General features: G+C 47.2%; 1 protein-coding gene across 9 annotated transcripts in view; it reads left to right on the top strand.

Annotated features, from left to right (window-relative positions):
* The window catches only part of ARHGEF11 (Rho guanine nucleotide exchange factor 11), a 130,733-nt gene that overhangs the window by 81,262 nt on the left and 32,271 nt on the right, over positions 1 to 17,200 (top strand). For 8 of the 9 annotated variants that reach the window (XM_006155215.3, XM_006155213.3, XM_006155212.3 and 5 more), the window contains 7 exons: positions 707 to 778; positions 6,903 to 7,022; positions 10,023 to 10,068; positions 10,650 to 10,726; positions 12,248 to 12,385; positions 16,658 to 16,732; positions 16,950 to 17,051. In XM_006155215.3, coding sequence (XP_006155277.1) covers positions 707 to 778; positions 6,903 to 7,022; positions 10,023 to 10,068; positions 10,650 to 10,726; positions 12,248 to 12,385; positions 16,658 to 16,732; positions 16,950 to 17,051 — 630 coding nt within the window. The remainder of the gene's footprint in view (positions 1 to 706; positions 779 to 6,902; positions 7,023 to 10,022; positions 10,069 to 10,649; positions 10,727 to 12,247; positions 12,386 to 16,657; positions 16,733 to 16,949; positions 17,052 to 17,200) is intronic. The other variant, XM_014590409.2, reaches the window with a different exon arrangement.

Raw genomic sequence — 17,200 nt, 5'->3', positions numbered from 1 at the left:
AAAGCGAGACAAGCCGGAAGGTAATGAAAAACCATCCAAGAGCTGAACAAAAAGGAGAGCAGCATGAAAGGGATTGTCCATACCCTGGTGTCTTCCACGGTGTGAATACAAATGAGGTGTTATCAGACAGAAACATCTGTTTCTAGATATGGGGAAGATACTCGGGGGGCTCTTGGAGAGTTAAAAAAAGGAAAGAGGACTGAACCAGCAAGTCCTTTAGGGAGCAAACTGGTACCAGAGATGATTACAGCCAAGTTTTCTAGAGGTTTCTGCTGTAGGGCGCGTGTGCTTGCCAGACAGACGGAGAGAGACAGAGAGACAGAAAGCGAGAAATCGCCCCCCAGGGGGGATGGTCACGCCACAATCCTTTCTCCTCCATTCTCCTCTCAGGATCTTAGGCACACGCGCACAGGCGCCCGGCGTGAGTTTAAGCCACCGGGTCCGGGACGCGAACCGCAGTTGACTACATGGGAGTCCAGCGACATAGCCATTATGCTAACTGCTGGTCCCACAGCCAAGTTTTCTAAGAAGTCCAGGAGTAGAGTAAGAGTTGATGTTTGCTGCATTCCAGCAAGGTACTGAGTGTTACACAAACATGCTGATGACCCGGGCTCTGCAGCTTTCCTTGCCTCAGAATCAGCAGGTAGAATAGATTAGCTATTGAATGAATCCCAACTCTCACTACTGTCCTATTTTCCATTCCTAGGATCCTGAAGTTCAAAAACATGCCACCCAAATCCTCAAGAATATGCTGAGGCAGGAGGAGAAAGAGTTACAGGTAAGGTTACTGCGGAGAGTAGACAGGCCATTGCTTTCAGAGATAATATTTTATCAGAGTATTCTGCCAGTGTGTACAACTTAATTTACAGCCCATATGCTATCATAGTAAACCTTAAAAAATAAAATTTTCAGATCATTAAAGAAATGTCATTGGCCAGTAGAATTTGTTGAAGCTGAATTTGACCAGATGTGAATAGGGCAATAGAGTTCCATGGATGATGGGGTTAGGATAGTGAGTATGTGGAAAGGACATAAAGATGTGACAGGGTAGGTGGCCTAAATGAGGGAATGGCGGAACTGAGGGAAATCAGAGTCATTTGGAATTGACCTTGGATGTTCCCAAGGAAGAGAAGAGTAGAGGGAGGTGAGGTGGGAATGGGCGGGGCATGCGGGGCCAGACGGATAGAGGTAGGGCCTGCTGGTGAGGGGATGAAGAGAGAGTTTCAGACCCAGGAAATGATGTGCACAGAGAATAAGACTAATCTGGCTGACAATGAATAGCCAGATTCCTATTATAACTGGTTTTTTGGGGCAATATCCTCACCCATTCATTTCAATTCAGCAAATTTCTGTGAAGTGCCACTGTATGTAAAGCATTGCTTTAATTCTGATAGTATACAGAAGTGAAAAGGATTAGACCATTCTTTCCCTCAACATGTTTAAAATCTAATGGGGAAGGGACCAGCGGGTGGCATGCAAGTTAAGGTGCCAGATCCCACATGATAAATCTTTGTGGTTCGAGTCCCGGACACGGACAGCTTGAGAATCACACTGGCTGTGTGTATGCCCCAAATCCTGAGAGCAAAGTGGAGGAGAAGGGATTGTAGCCATCCCCCTGGGGGAAGGGTTGATTTCTCACTTTCCTTCTTTTTCTCTCTGTCTCTTTAACGCACATGGCCTATAGCAAATACTAAAAAAGAAAGAAAGAAATTGAATGGGGGATATTCAGATTACAGTAGGAGGGAGTATGGGAGGAACAAAGAGCTTGCAATGGGAGAATAAGGAAGAAAGAAAGTAATAATGGGAAATGTGGGGAAATGCTTCATAGAGGGGATACTATTTCATCTGGGCCTTGAAGAGAGGGATGTTAATAGGCAAAAGAAAAGGAGAAGGAATGCCAGTGGATGAGCAGCATGGGTCCAAGGCACAGACAGAAAAATTCATCCATCTAACAAGCACTGAGTCCTTGCTTCGCGCTAGGTAGTGTATGTGTGCTGGAGCAGTGGATGGGGTGGTGTGAAGGCCAGGAAGTGGAATGGTTACAAAGGTAAACAAGAGATGGGAACCAGCAGTTAGCGTAATGGCTATGTCGCTGGACTCGCACGTAGTTGACCGCGGTTCGCGTCCCGGACCCGGTGGCTTAAAACTCACGCCAGGAGCGTGTGCATGTGTACCCAGGATCCCGAGAGGAGAATGGAGGAGAAGGGATTGCGGCGTGACCATCCCCCCTGGGGGTGATTTCTTGCTTTCTGTCTCTATGTCTCTCTTTGTCAGTCTGGCAAGCGAACGCGCCCTGTAGCAAAAAAACTCTCAAAAAAAAAAAAAAAAAAGAGATGAACCTTTCCTTTACAAAGTTAGTAATTTCGGAAGATATAGATGATGAATGAAGATATACTACATTATAATACATACTGGTACTTATATATTGATAAATGTCATAGGATAATCAAAACATTATGGCACTGGTATAAGGGTAGACCTATAGATAAATGGAATAGAATTTAGAGTCCAGATATTAACTCATACATACATGGTTAGTTGATTTTCAACAGAGGTACCTATTCAATAGAGAAAGGATAGTCTTTTCCACAGGTGGTGGTGGGACAACTGGGTATCTACATGCAAAGAATGAATTTAGACACCTACCTCACACAATAAAACTTAATTCAAAATAAATGAAAGACTTAACTGTAAGAACTAAAACTATTTTTTAAAACTGTAAAACTTGAGGCCAGCAGGTGGTGTCATGGTTAAAGACACGGACTTCCACATGACCAACTGTAGTTCGAGTCCTGGAACTAGCGGCTTGCTTTCTCACTTTCTCTCTCTCTCTTTCTCTCTCTCTTTCTCTTTCTCTCTCTCTTTCTCTGTCTCTCTCACTCTCTCACTCTGTCTCTCTCTGGTCAAATTAAAACAAACAAATAAAGTTAAATAAAAAGCTATAAAGCTCAGAAAAGAACATAGATTCATATCTTTATGAGATGGGATCAGGAAGTGACTTCTTAAATAGGATTCCAAAAGCACAACCAAAAAATATAAGTTGGATTTTTGTCTGAAATAAAAATGTATACATCAAAGGACACTATCAAGAAATTAAAAAGATATCCTACAGACTGGGAAAAATATTTGTAAATTATGTATCTGATATGGGTCTAATACTAGAATATTTAGACATAACTCAGTGGTAAAATGACAACCCAGTTAAAAGTGCAAAGAATTTGAACAGACAGTTCTTTTCAAAGAAACAAGGCATACAGATGCCCAGTAAGCACGTGAAAAGATGCTCCATATTGTTAGTCACTGGGAGGTAGAAAACAAAATGACAGGGAGATACTACCTCACACCCATTATGATGCCTGTAACTAAAATCATGGAAAATAACAAGTGTCGGTGAGGACGTAGAGAAATGTTTGTTTATATTTGGTCTACATGTTCACTCTCCTAATCTATTCCCATTGGTGGTAGAAATGTAAGCTAGGGCAGCCACTCTGGAAAAGTTTGGCAGTTCTTCAGAATGTTAGCACAGAGGTACTAAGTGATCCAGCAATTCCCGCTCCTGGTTGTATACCCAAGAGGTTTAGAACATATACTCACCCAAAAAGTTGTACACAGGCATTTATAACAGCCAAAAAGGAGAAAACAACCCAAATGTCTATCAGCTGATCAATAGGTAAACAAAATATGGTATATCTGTGTAGTGGAATATTATTCAGCCCTGAAAAGGAAGTGCTAATGCATACTCTAATATGAAAAATCCCTGAAAACATTATGCTAAGTATAAAACCCAGACACGAATGTCCACATATTGTATAATTCCATTTATATGGAAAACTTCCAGAATAAGCAAGTCCATAAAGACATAAAGTAGATTAGTGGTTGCCAGAGGAAGGAAGGGGCAATTGGGAGTGATTGCACCCAGATCCCAGCTGTCTTGCTGGGGGGGTGGAAATGTTCTGTTATTAGTGGAGAAAGGTGCACACTCCACAGATACATTAAAAGCAACTGAACTGAACACTGAAAATGGTGACATTTATCTTACGTGAATTATCTCAGTAATAATTTTGTTTTAATGTTTTAAATGCCATGGAAGTCCGAAAGAGGGAATACAGGTTAAATATCCCTTACCTAAAGTGTTTCTGATTTCAGATTTTGGAATATTTTCATATTATACATAATGGGATACCTTGGCGAGGGGACCCAAGTCCAAATAGGACATTCATTCTGTTTCACCTCATATGCACAACCCAAAGGTAATTGTAGACAGTGTTACGGTGTTGTAGCATTTCCACTGCAGTCCCATCTCATGAGATCAGGTTTAACATTTTCCACTTAAGGTGTCAATTTGGCACTTAAAAGGTTTCAGATCTTGGAATATGCCAGATTTTGTATTAGGGATGCGCAACCCGTAAGATTTATACAATAATCAGAAGGCTTCCCGAGGGGATCCTTCAGTTCAGTCTGCTGGGACTAGAACACTGAAAATGGCAGTGGGTGTGGGGAGTTGGGAAGTACTTGGGGCCTTTAATACTGTGATGAGCTTGGAGTTTGTTCTTAAGGCAGTGAGAACTGAATTGATCAGAGGATGTGATCAATCCTCAGATCACATCAGAGGGGACTGGTCACATTTTTCAAGTCAATGTTTACTGGATCGGCATAAACTATCTAGGAGGCTGTTACAAGAGAAGAGAAATGACAGGCTTAACAAGAGCAGTAGGAATGAAAACAAAAAGGAGGGGATGGCAACAAGACATCACAGAGATCAAGTCAGTAGAACTTACCAACTGGTGAGAGAGGAGAAGGAATAAAAGGTGATCCCAGGTTTGGGCACCTGGGTAGATAGTGATGTGATGCCCTTGGGGCAAGATGTGCCTGGGGTGGGCAGAGCTTAGGGAAAGGAAATGAGGGCAACTTAGGAATGTGCTGAGTTTAAGGCGTCTATGTGACATTCAGATAAAGACCATCCACCAGGCACATGGAGGTCAGGGCTAACTTAGGGCAGAAAAGGCCAGGATGAAATAGAGATTCGCGGGGACCAGCAGTTGGCGTAATGGCTATGTTGCTGGACTCCCATGTAGTCAACCGCAGTTCAGATCCTCGACCTGGTGGCTTAAGCTTAAACTCATGCAGGGCGTGTGTGCATACAGGGCACGTGTGCATACGTGCCCAAGATCCCAAGAGGAGAATGGAGAAGGAATTGTGACGTGGCCATCCCCCCAGGGGATGATTTCTCGCTTTCTGTCTCTCTTTCTGGCAAGCGTACGTGCCCTATAGCAAAAAACTCTCAAAAAAAAAAAAGAAAGAAAGAAAGAAAGAAAGAAAGAAAGAAAGAAAGAAAGAAAGAAAAGAAAAGAAAAGAAAAGAAAGAAAAAGAAATAGAGATTCACATCTCTTCAGTGTAAGGTGATAGTTGAAACTGGGAACTGAAAGAGATCACCCGGGGCACCAGTGCAGAGAAGAGGAGAGAGAGGGTGAAGAGAGCTGAGGGTGGGATCTGGGGACTTGTGTGCTTCTGTAACCCATTACACCAACCGCTAACATCCCACCACTTGCTGTCATGTTTGATCTTTGAAAAAGAAGCTGTGTGAGATGGGGCGGTGGGAGGCTAGATTGTGTATGTTGAGTGACTAAAAGGCAAAGTAGCATGGCAGGCCAAGTGTGGAGTACAGTTTTGAAACACATGGTGTAAAAGGAAGGAGAAAAAAATGAGGCAATAACTTGGAGAGTAGTCAGTTGATGGAAAGGTGTTTTGTTTTGTTTTTGGAATGGGTTTTGCAGTGGTTCATTTGGTAAAAGATTTAGATATAGTTTCTCTTCTGAGGCAGGAAGAAAGATTGCTAAAGATGTTGGAAGTGAAACAGAGTTAGGAAAGTTCTTATCAGATGATAATAAGTTTTCAGGGAAATCATGATGTATTTTTCTGTTTGTCTATGCAAAAATGTGTCATGACTTTCCAGGCAACCCAATATTATTTGCTGGGGTCGAGGAAGGAGTTGGGGCTTGATAGGCATGGAAGAGACACACATTAAATGTAAGGAATTTGTAGGAGGGTTGTCAGGTAGCAGTGAAATCCCAGATGAGCCAAGATGATATGTGAATTCAGCGTCTTTATTTAATTATTTAACCAGCAAGCTTTGCTGAGCATCCCCTTTTGTAGTAAAATATTAATAGCTGCTGTGTGTTCGGGCGTGTGACTGTGCACCAGACATTCTGCTAAGCACTTTACATACATAATCTCATTCAGATCTTACAGCTGTCCCATGAGGCAGGCATTGTCATCTCCATTTTATGGATGAGGACATATGCAAACTTGCCCAAGTCTACACATCCAGTAGGCGTATGTGCCAGAATTCAAAGCTAGGTCTCCTGAGGCAAAGCCCCACCCCTGAGCTATACTCAGCGGCCTCCGTTCCAGCTAAATGTTTACATGGTTCCTCCTCGCCAGGAGCTTCCTAGTGGTGGGGCTGGGGCAGGGAGTTGAGACTGGCTGGTCTAGTCCGAGCTGCTTCCTCTGGTCTCCATTGGTTCTCATTGTGTGGAGGCTTCCTCTTTGTGTACTGGTCTAGACAGTCACTTAAATACTTCACGCTTGAGTGGTAGTCAAGGCAGATGTCTTTAGGCTGTGGGACTTGGGCTCGGCCTCGGCCATGAAGAATGGGTCAGATGAGGACAGGCCTTCCTGTTTCGTCTCCTTTCTCTGGTTGTGTCATGTCATGTGTTCTGTTTCTCATCACTTACACCTTTTCATGACCCTTGTGATGGTGGAGTAACATGCCTTGCTGGAAGACAGAGACCTCTCTCCTGTTTGTTTGGGGATAACTGCCTACCCTCCCTACTGGTGAGCCGTCCGTTCTCCACTAACCACCTTCTGCCTTTCCCCTCCTGCTCTCCTCCTCACCCCCCAGCGTATCTGTGAGGTGTATAGCCGGAACCCCGCCAGCCTGCTGGAAGAGCAGATCGAAGGTGCCCGGCGGCGAGTCACTCAGCTGCAGCTGAAGATCCAGCAGGAGACTGGTGGCTTAGTGGTGAGTGATGGCAGGCCTAGCTCTCGCAGAGGCACCAGGCAGGATAGGCAGCGGGGAGACAGACTTCCCAAGTCAGGCCAGAGTGCTTTACGGAGAAATGAAGGCCATCAGCTCCTTACCACCAAGAGCTGAGTGTTGTCATGGCACTTGGGATAGTATTAGAGGGAAAAGCCTAGTTCTTGCCCTCCAAAAGCTTATGGTTTCAATGGGAAGAAATAAATATGAGTATGAGGTAAATTAGACAGTGGCTTCTAGTCTCCTGACTGATCCTTTCTTTCTGAGCCATGTCCTCATTGCTGATGGCTTTACTCACTGTTCATCTGGTGCTTTTTCCACCACCTACCTATCCTTTGAACAATGAGTCCTCTCAAGGAAATACAGGTACTTCTTTTTTTAGGTTGTTTTTTTGTTTTGTTTTATTTTTTTTATCATGGGGTGCATGGGCTCACCAGAGGAAGAAAGGGAAAGTGAGAAAACCCTCCAGGGAGATGGCCACAGCAATTCATTCTTTTGCGATTTTGGACATTCATGCATACCTGCCTGGCATGATTTTCAAGCCACCAGATCTAGAACTCAAAACCATGGTTGACCATGTGGAGTCCAGCACCTAACCAACAGACCACCTATTGGCCCCAGTATGAGTGCTTTTTAGAAGTCAGCCAATGCAGAGAACCAGTCAGTTGAGAGGGATCTACTGATATTCGCAGCTAAGCTGTACTTCACTGAATATTCCAGAAAGGACAGTGTTCTTTATGTTCTCCTCAAGGCCTTTACTACTAGTGTCTTACTAAGGCCATCAGGCCTCAATTCTTTGGTAAATAAGGGGTAACTCTCTAGAAACTTCAGGGTCTCAAGAATAGTATTTGCTAAAGCAAGCAGAAGTATTTAAGAATCGTTTGTTTTTTGTTTTAAATTTGCAATAGGGTACGTGTGCTCACCAGAGATAGAGAGAGAAAGTGAGAAATCAAGCTACCAGGTCCTGAACTCAAATGGCCATGTGGGAGTACATGCCGCCTGCTGGCACTGTCTGCTTTTTTTTTTTTTTTAAACATCCAGATCAGGGGCCCAGTGGATGGCGTGGTGGTTACATCACTGGACTCCCATGTAGTAGAACATAGTTCAAGTCCTGGACCCGGTGTCTTAAAACTCATGCCAGGCGTGTGCATGTGCATGCCCAAGACTCCAAGAGGAGAATGGAAGAGAAGGGATTATAGCGTGGCTATCCGCCCCTGGGGGGAGATTTCGTGCTTTCTGTCTCTCTGTCTCTCTGGCAAGTGCATGCACCAGTAAAATCTCTCTCTGAAAAAAAAGTACATCCAGATCAGAAAAGTTTGGGAAACAGGCAAATGAACGTAAACTGCTTCATTTTCAGAAGGACTTCTCCTTTCATGTGGTTGATGGCTTAGACCATTCAGTTAAAATTCCAGCTCTAGTTCTCACTTTAAGACTCTTGGGCAAGTTATTAATACTTAGGAGCCTCAGGACCAGCAGTTAGCATAATGGCTATGTCGCTGAACTCCCATGTAGTCAACCATGGTTCAAGTCCTGGACCCGGTGGCTTAAACTCATGCCAGGCATGTCTGTGTACATGGCCAAGATCCCAAGAGGAGAATGGAGGAGAAGGGATTGCGGCATGGCCGTCCCCCCCGGTGGGTAATTTCTCACTTTCTGTCTCTCTGTCTCTCTCTGTCTCTCCATCGAGTGCACACACCCTGTAGCTAAAACCTCTCAAAAAAAAATAATAATACTTAGGAGCCTTGCTTTCCTCATTTGTGAAGTGGAGAACATGGCAGTGTCCCCTAACAGGGTCCCGTCAGAATTAAACCTCCCTTTGGCACAGGGCCCAGAACATGCTTACTGTTGCCATTGCTACCGCCACCACCGTTGGTGTCAGTGTGCTTGTGCACTATGAGGTGGTGGTTCTCACACACTCAGCTTGCATCTGGAGGTCTGAGCTCCAGCCCGGGCTTCAGAGTTGACACCTGTTGCTTCAGCTTGTAGCTTGGGTAAGGTACTTCAGATCTCTGAACTTGTGTTTCGTCATTCATGACAGGAGAGCAGTGCGCCTACCGCGGAGTTGTTGATGAGTAAATGTGTTTTGCACACAGCAAAGCACGATCAGTATCATGTCCCCTGCTCTGGGCAGGTCAGTCAGTCCTAGGCCAACAGCTGTCCTCTGTAGGGAATAGTAGGAAAGTGCTGCGCTCTGTGAGGCTGACCTATAGGGGAAGGTTCCTGGTTCAAGCCTGGAGGTCACCATGGCGGTACCCAGCACACATGGGGATGATCCAGGACTGGCCGAAGGCTGGGGGTGGATTGCTGTGCTGGGCCCTGTCGAGGGAACTGTCTCTGTCTCTCTCTGCCTCTTTTGTTCATAAGTAAATGGACTTTTAAAAGGCTCTCTCGTGGTAAACCTTTCATATCTTCCTCAGTCACCTGCTGCAGCTATTTATTTACCTAAATTGGTGTATTTCATGAGAAAGACCACATGCACAGGAGAGAGAGACATACCCTCACAGGGCCTGGTCACCACAGTCTCCTTCCCCGAAGCCTCCAGCTACTATTGAGCTAGCGAGGATCTGGAGTGCGTGCATCTGGCATGATTCAGGTTCCCTCGAGATCCAGACCCACACTCAGCCGTGTGGCTTCCAGCACCACAGGCAGTGTGCTTCCGTGTACGCCACCAGACCGGGACGTGCTGGAGCGTCCTGTGCTCCATGATGCTTAGGAGTTCTTTCTCGTTCCAGCCTTAGTGAGGCAGTAGGTGCTTTGAAGTCCAGGGTGATAAATACATGTTACGAATGATAAAGTTCCCTTACCACCAGTGGAGTCCCCATCCTCTTTCAACTGTATAGGCGAAGCCATATCTCTTCTAGCTGGTGTTGAGGTGGTGAAGCAGGGGAGGCCGTGAGGTGAAGCAAATACGGCTGTGATTGGAGGAAGGGAACCGCAGAGGGAGAGGGTCACAGGAGTGCCGCCCTCTGGGCCTTTCTCTTTTAGGACATTCTTCCTCTGTATGGTGACGCCAGCCAGAGACCATCGGAAGGTGAGTCCTCCCATCCCCCCTTTTTCTCTGGCATATCACTAGCCCAGGCTTCTCATCTGCTGTCCCCTCCCCATGGGGCAGACCGTGGGAGAGAATGATGGGATAAGGCAGCGGAAGCACACAGGAAATTGGAGCCCGCGGAAGCAGGGGAATGAGGGTCTGACCACGAGCACCGGGCAGATGGGGCAAGGGCGATGCTGGGGTAACGACGATGGCCCAGAAACAGCAGCCGCCTGGCCAGCCTGGCTCTCGGGAGCTTGGCACACACTTGTTACAAGAAGTGGGTGGTGACCAGATGAGGGTCGGGAATGAGTCGAGGGGCAGGACTAGCTGTGAGATAGAGCTCCGGAGTCCAATTTCAGGCGGTGGCACAGCCTCGCATAGGTGCAGAGGGAGGTAGAAGCAAAGTGGGCAGAATGGAGGATAGGCGTGCCCCGGAGGTGAGAGAGCCAAGGGCAGAGTGGTGAAGGAAGGGGAGAGGGAAGCCTCCCTGCCGGCCCTATGCACAGGTGCTGAGAATAAAGGCTCTAATACTCCTGGGCCCAGCTCATTCCTTACTCTGTAAACTGTTTTGTTCTCAGGCCGACTCTCTCTGGATTCCCAGGAGGGGGACAGCGGCTTGGACTCAGGGACAGAGCGCTTTCTTTCCCTTAGTGAGGTGAGTGCCAGTTGGCAATGCCCATTTAAGTCTGTACAGTGTCAGGACCAGCAGATGGCGTAATCAAACCACAGCTCAAGTCCCCAACCCTGCAGCTTAAAACTCAGGCTGGGCGCCTGTGTGTGCGTGCCCCAAATCCTGAGAGACTGGAAGAGGAGGGATTGCGTCATGGCCATCCCCCCAGGTGGTGATTTCTCACTTTGTTTTTCTATCTCTATGGCAAGTGCTTGCACCCTATAGCAAAAACTCGCTCTCTAAACAAAAGAAAAAGATTGTATAGTGTCCCGGGGCCACCACGGCCACTCACCACTGCGCTGAGACCTCAGGCCTTCATCTGTGCTTCTTGACTACAGTTCCAGTTCTAGGAATTTTAATCACTTTCCAAAAAGGGGATTTCAAATACATGTGACATCATCAATTGAGTCTGGTTTGCATTTTACCGCCGTCTCGGTTCTGTCGAGTAGGGTGGAGAGGGAAGCTGTGCCGTTAACCGTAGCAAGCCTTCGAGAGTAGGGGAGCAGAGACGTCTAGAGCAGTGGCATGACCAGGAACACACTCCTGCCTGGCTGGGGGAGAATCCCCTGAGATCAGTACACTGACCCAGGCCAAGCAGAAGGGAAAGGCTCTTTCTTTGCCATAGGTTGCTTTTGTTTTTTGCTATATGGCTTATGCACTTGGCAGAGACAAAGGAGAGGACATGAGAAAGCACTCCTCAGGGACATGACCATACCACAGTCCCTTCTCCTCCGTTTTCCTCTTGGGATTTTGGGCACACATGTAGGCACATGTGCCTGGCAAGATTTTCAAGCCTCGGTCCAAGACTTGAGCTGTGCAGTCAGCCATGTGGGACCCAGCCACCTTAACCCCACCCTACCTGGCTGGCCCGCTGCAGCTCTTTTTCTACTTGAAAGACTTGTCTTTTCTGGAGCAGTCAAAGGAATTTCAGCTTCTGACCTCCGAGGTTAGAACACCTTCCAGGTTCTCCATTGACATATATAAACTCTAAACATAATCTCACAATAGAGTGAGAAGAAGAAGCAATATGTAATTGAAAACATATTAAAACCTAATTTTAGATAACTTGGAATTTTATGTTCTTATTGCTCCCATCTCCTCATGGGAGGATGATGAATACGCGTGAAAGAATCCGTCTCTGTGAACGTCACCAAGAAAGTGGGGATAGGAGAGTCCTAGGTAATCTGCAGTTGACATTAACTGGAGGTGACATTGTTAGTGAGGAAGAGTGTGGGCTGAACCTGGTGGCCACCTGGGGTGACACCAGGGAAGACCTCTTTACTTCCAGTAAGTCTCACAAACTCTGAGTCCTTAGCTTCTTTGTTGGAAGCAGGAGGAGCAATCGTGTCCCCTCGAGGAGCTGTAGAATCAAAAGAAATTATGTGCAGTCAAGGGCCCAGTATAACACCAGCCACAGAGCGAAGTACAAGTACCGAGGGGGTGGATGGTGAGCATGGCTCTGACACCGGAGGCCCTTCCCTCTCACAGAATTCTCTGTTCCTCTAGTCGCTAATGAATCGGAACTCAGTACCATCAGACCCCGGGCTTGACAGTCCCCGAACCTCTCCTGTGATCATGGCCAGGGCGACCCAGCACCACAGGCGGCAGGGTTCGGACGCACCTGTCCCCCCCACCAGCGACCAGGTGAGTGAACCAGAGCCAGCCCGCCGTTTTCCAACCCCCTTCTCCAGAACTGGAACTTGGAGGCATGGGCATTCCCAGCACGTGTGGTCTTGAGTAATTAAACGCTGCTCCAGCAGCTGGGATTTAAGGTAGTCACAGAGAGGACAAATACTGCTCGTCAGGAAAATCGTGACTCTTTTTTTGCATAGGAAAACACGTCATGACTTTCTTGGTGACCTAATAGTAAAGAAAGAGCATGGTGTAAATAGTAATGTGAAAGTTTCATGAAACTTCTGTTTTAGCTACATTTGTGGGGACTTCAGTTTATGGAAAAATGGAATTTAAAGTATGAGTTTATTTTGCTGCAAAAAAAAAAAAAAAGAGAAAATTTGAAATCCATGCAGTTTTATTCATGTGCATTCTCTGTGAAATTTTTTAAGACCATACATACGTGTGTACTAGGTGGTAACATGCATGTTTTTGGAAGGTGGTCGGAACGTTTGAAAACCTCTACTTCAGAGTTCTTATGGTTCTGTGTGCCTGCCAATCTCTGAATGCAGGGGGTGGTCTTCAGAACATGGGGCTCTAAAGTAATTGCACAGAAGGAGAAAACGGTATAAGGAGAAAGAAAGCAGTGATCCTTCTGTTTAGTGCGTGCGAGTCACTAGGAGCTGACCAGTGACTGAGTGTCGGTTACATCCAGCCCTCATGGGCCCCGGACCCTAGATCTGATTTTTCTGTCTTTTCCTCCCTCCCCTGGACAAAACCAGACTTTGCTTTCTCCTGTGGCAAACGTGTTTAGGTAGGTCTCCGGGAGAGGTGTGTGGGCTCGAGGTAGCCACGCTGGTGCTGCCTCACGGAGGCTCTCCTGCAGAGCTCCTTTCCCAGGCGTCAGTGCGTAGCTGCAGGCAGTGGGATTACAGTTCCCTGCCTGGCCCTACTGTGTGCACAGGCATCACAGAGCTCTTAGATGATGCCATGCCTATGGTTCAGGGTCCCAACGGCATACCCGCTCTCTCCTGCCACATCTGTCCCTCTGCTGTCACTCCTCGTGCACCAGCCTAACTCCCCCAGGCTTAGCTTGTCCTAGGTGTAGAGCACCTGCCATGGCACCTGGCACCAGGCAGGTACTTCCTCATGAGGTAAAACTCGTGAAGAAGTGAATACTTTGAAATGGAACTAATCAAATCATCTTCTGAGTGTCATCTGGAGTGGACCCCAGAGCTTCTTGAACTCTGGAAACTGGTTTCGCAGAATGTCTGTAGGCAGTAGACAGCCTGAGAGAATCCTGTTTTTCTTGAATTCAGAGCTTGCAGTCCTCTAAAGGAACTTCTAGTGAAGAGGAACTGCGCAAAAGGAGAATGCATTTTCTGCTCGAGTTTTACCCCTCAAATAGAATGTAGTTATTACTAGAACTTAGAGGGACGTGGGGAGGCTGGATCTAACCCGTGTTAAAATGTGTAGTGGACCATCTGCCATGCCGGATCCTTTACTAAAAAGCTAATTCAGTTCTCACAATCAGAAAAGGAGTCGGCTGTTAGAATCTTCAGGTGGTAAAGGCGGAAAGGCTGAGGCACAGTTCAGTCCGTGCAGGACTTGGCTTGTGACTGGCGGAGTCGCAGCTAACCTTGGCTCTGCAGAGCCATGCAGGCTGATGGCCCCTCCCCTCGCTCTGTGAACCGGAGGACCAAGTTCAGGTTGGGGCTGGGGGACGGGATCAGACGTACATCCTGTTTCCAGGGAAGGCTTTTCTTCAAATGGTAGATCACCCCAGGCATGGAGTAAATGGCTTTGGAATCCTTTTTTTCCCCCTCTGAATTTATTCATCTTCCAAAAACTATTTAAATTGCTGTTTCTGGGGCCAGCAGGTGGTGTGGTGGTTAAGGCACTGGACTCCCATATGGCTGCCACGGTTCAAGTCCTGGCCCTGGCAGCTTACTTTGTTACTTTCCCCCCTCTCTGATTCTCTCTGGTCAAATTTTAAAATAATAATAACAAATAATTAAATAAATTATTATTTTAAAAATGATAAATTGTTGTTTCTTTGAGTGATAAGAGCAAACATAATATAGTTCCAGTTTCTTTTCTTTTCTTTTTTTTTTTTGTTTTTTTTTTTTTCACTATAGGGCGCGTGCGCTCGCCAGACAGATAGAGAGAGACATAGAGACAGAAAGCGAGAAATCCCCCCCCAAGGGGGGATGGTCACGCCGCAATCCCTTCTCCTCCATTCTCTTCCCGGGATCTTGGGCACGCACGCACACGCGCCCGGCGTGAGTTTTAAGCCACCGGGTCCGGGACGCGAACCACGGTCGACTACGTGGGAATCCAGCGACATAGCCATTACGCTAACTGCTGGTTCCCCTTTTCTTTTTTGAGAGATTTTTCTTTGCTATAGGACGCGTGCACTCGCCAGACAGAGAGACAGAGAGATAGAAAGCGAGAAATCATCCCCCAGAGGGGATGGCCACACTGCAATCCCTTCTCCTCCATTCTCTTCCCGGGATCTTGGGCACGCACGCACACGCGCCCGGCGTTGAGTTTAAGCCACCGGGTCTGGGACTCGAACCACGGTCGACTACATGGGAGTCCAGCGACATAGCCATTACGCTAACTGCTGGTCCCAAAATAAATATTTTTTGTAAAGACTTTTTTAGAAAATTCTCCCCAAAATAAGCATGAACAGAGTGTTTTTCAGGTTTCATTGGAGAACCAGTAGTGCTGGATGCGCTCATCCACCACCTGGGGTACCCTGGCCCCCAGGGACTCAGAGCAGAGAGACGCTGGAGAGTAGGGCACTCGGGGTGGAAATACAAAGGTGAGGGGGTTTTAGAAAGTTTGTAGAAAATGCATATTATGAAAAGACTAAGCATAAATTTTAGAACTTTACACCAAAATAAATTTGTGCTTTAATTCTGTTTTTCTACATACTTTCTTTCCATAGTCCCCCATACAGCGCATCAGGCCTGACTCTGCAACTATAAACCTGACAGTCAGTCTCCCTGGGTCTCACTTTTTCAGTTATTAATGAATATTCAACTATAACCTTTGCAAGTCCTGCCCTGTCTCACGTTCTGGGACTTGGGCATTCTGGGCTTGGTCTGTAAATAACCAGGACAGAAAGGTGGGAGGAGTGTCAGGGAGGAACAGTCACCAACAGCGTCCTGGGAAGGTGGGCTGGGAGGGTCTTCTCGGCCCCACGAAGCAGGCAGAGCGAGCCAGGTGGACTCCAGAAGCTGCGCCCTTGCTGGGGAATCTCTGGAAATGAGGGCAACTGAGAACCAGCAGTTAGCGTAATGGCTGTCGCTGGACTCCCACGTAGTCAACCGTGATTCACGTCCCGGACCCTGTGGCTTAAAACTCATGCCGGGCTCGTGTGCGTGCGTGCCCAAGATCCCGAGAGGAGAATGGAGGAGAAGCGATTGTGGCGTGGTCATTCCCCCTGGGGGGTGATTTCTCGCCTTCTGTCTGTCTCTCTGTCTGTCTGGCGAGCGCACGTGCCCTATAGGAAAAATCTCTCAAAAAAAAAAAAAAATGAGGACGACTGAGTCGAGTAAAAGATAAGAGTTGGTGGAACTCTATCTTTCAAGGACCTTTTAGGAGAACATCGTGTCCCATGAAGCATCTGGAAAGTTTATGCAACATGAAGTCTTGTCATCCCTGTTCAGTGACTTACTGAATAGATAAGGTTTTTAACTAAAATCAAAATAAAGGGGAAAGAAAATCCAGGCTGAGAAGTTTGGATTTTAGCATGGTAGTGGGGATCTACCATAGATTCCTGAGCAGGCAAGGGAAATAATGCAAATTATCTTGCTCGGGAAGGCAGAGACTCACTACTAACCTTCTAGTAATGACGCCGCTGAACTTAACAGGCACCAGTAGCTGTTTGGTAATGCTGCAGTGGGCGCCAGCCTTGGAAGGCGTGGAGGGCGAGTTTGGGGGGGGGAGTGTTCATTCACAGCAAAGCCCCCAGCCCAGCAGTCCAGCAGGAGCTCTAGGTTCTTCCTATGGTGGGTGACACTCCCTCCCCAGCTCTTTTGCAAACAGGAAAAGAACATTTCTTACTTCCCATCTTCATTTGTCACATGACTAGGCTGCTCTGCCCCACCCAGAAGCAGTTGACTTCCTGAGAGTAGAAATCATCTCATCTGGGGCTCTGAGATTTGGGGGTGGGGATGAGATGCCCACGTTTACCAGGCCTGTGTGGCATCCTTTGTTGCTAAACAAGCTGCACCGAAGAGTTGGATCCCCTGTCCTCTAACCTTTCATCTTCTCCAACCTGACTCTCTCCCCCAGGGTGTAGATCAAAGCCCCAAGCCTTTAATTATCGGCCCAGAGGAAGATTATGACCCGGGTTATTTCAACAACGAGGTAACGGCTTCCTGGTTTTCTCCTTTCATCATTCTTCTGTCATACAAGCTGCTTTGGACAAGAGGCACTTTGACTAGCACCAGCTGTGAGGGGGTCAGGGGAGGGAGCCTCTGCTGACAGACCCCGAAGGTGGAGGGCACGTGGCTAAGCTGGAGCGGCCATGGTGCTGTCCCCTGCCCGTGTCGTCTCCCAGACCGTTCACCCTTCTGTCTTCCAGAGCGACATCATATTCCAGGACCTTGAGAAACTGAAGTTGCATCCTGCTCACCTGGGGGTTTTCCTACGCTACATCTTCTCTCAGGCAGACCCCAGTCCACTGGTAAGTCAGAAGGATCAGTCCTGGTGGAGACCCTGCTTGTGCTAGGCAAAGGGAGTCTCTGGCCTGCTCACTACCGTTCTACGTCAGACCCACGAGCGCAGTCGGCGCCTTAAGGGCAGGGACCAAATAAAAACGAAGATGAAGCTTAG

Source organism: Tupaia chinensis, unplaced genomic scaffold (genome assembly GCF_000334495.1).
Source record: "Tupaia chinensis unplaced genomic scaffold, TupChi_1.0 Scaffold000438_1, whole genome shotgun sequence".
Taxonomy (NCBI): domain Eukaryota; kingdom Metazoa; phylum Chordata; class Mammalia; order Scandentia; family Tupaiidae; genus Tupaia; species Tupaia belangeri.
The sequence above is the reverse complement of the archived record's forward strand: the minus strand, read 5'-3'. Positions and strand labels throughout refer to the sequence as shown.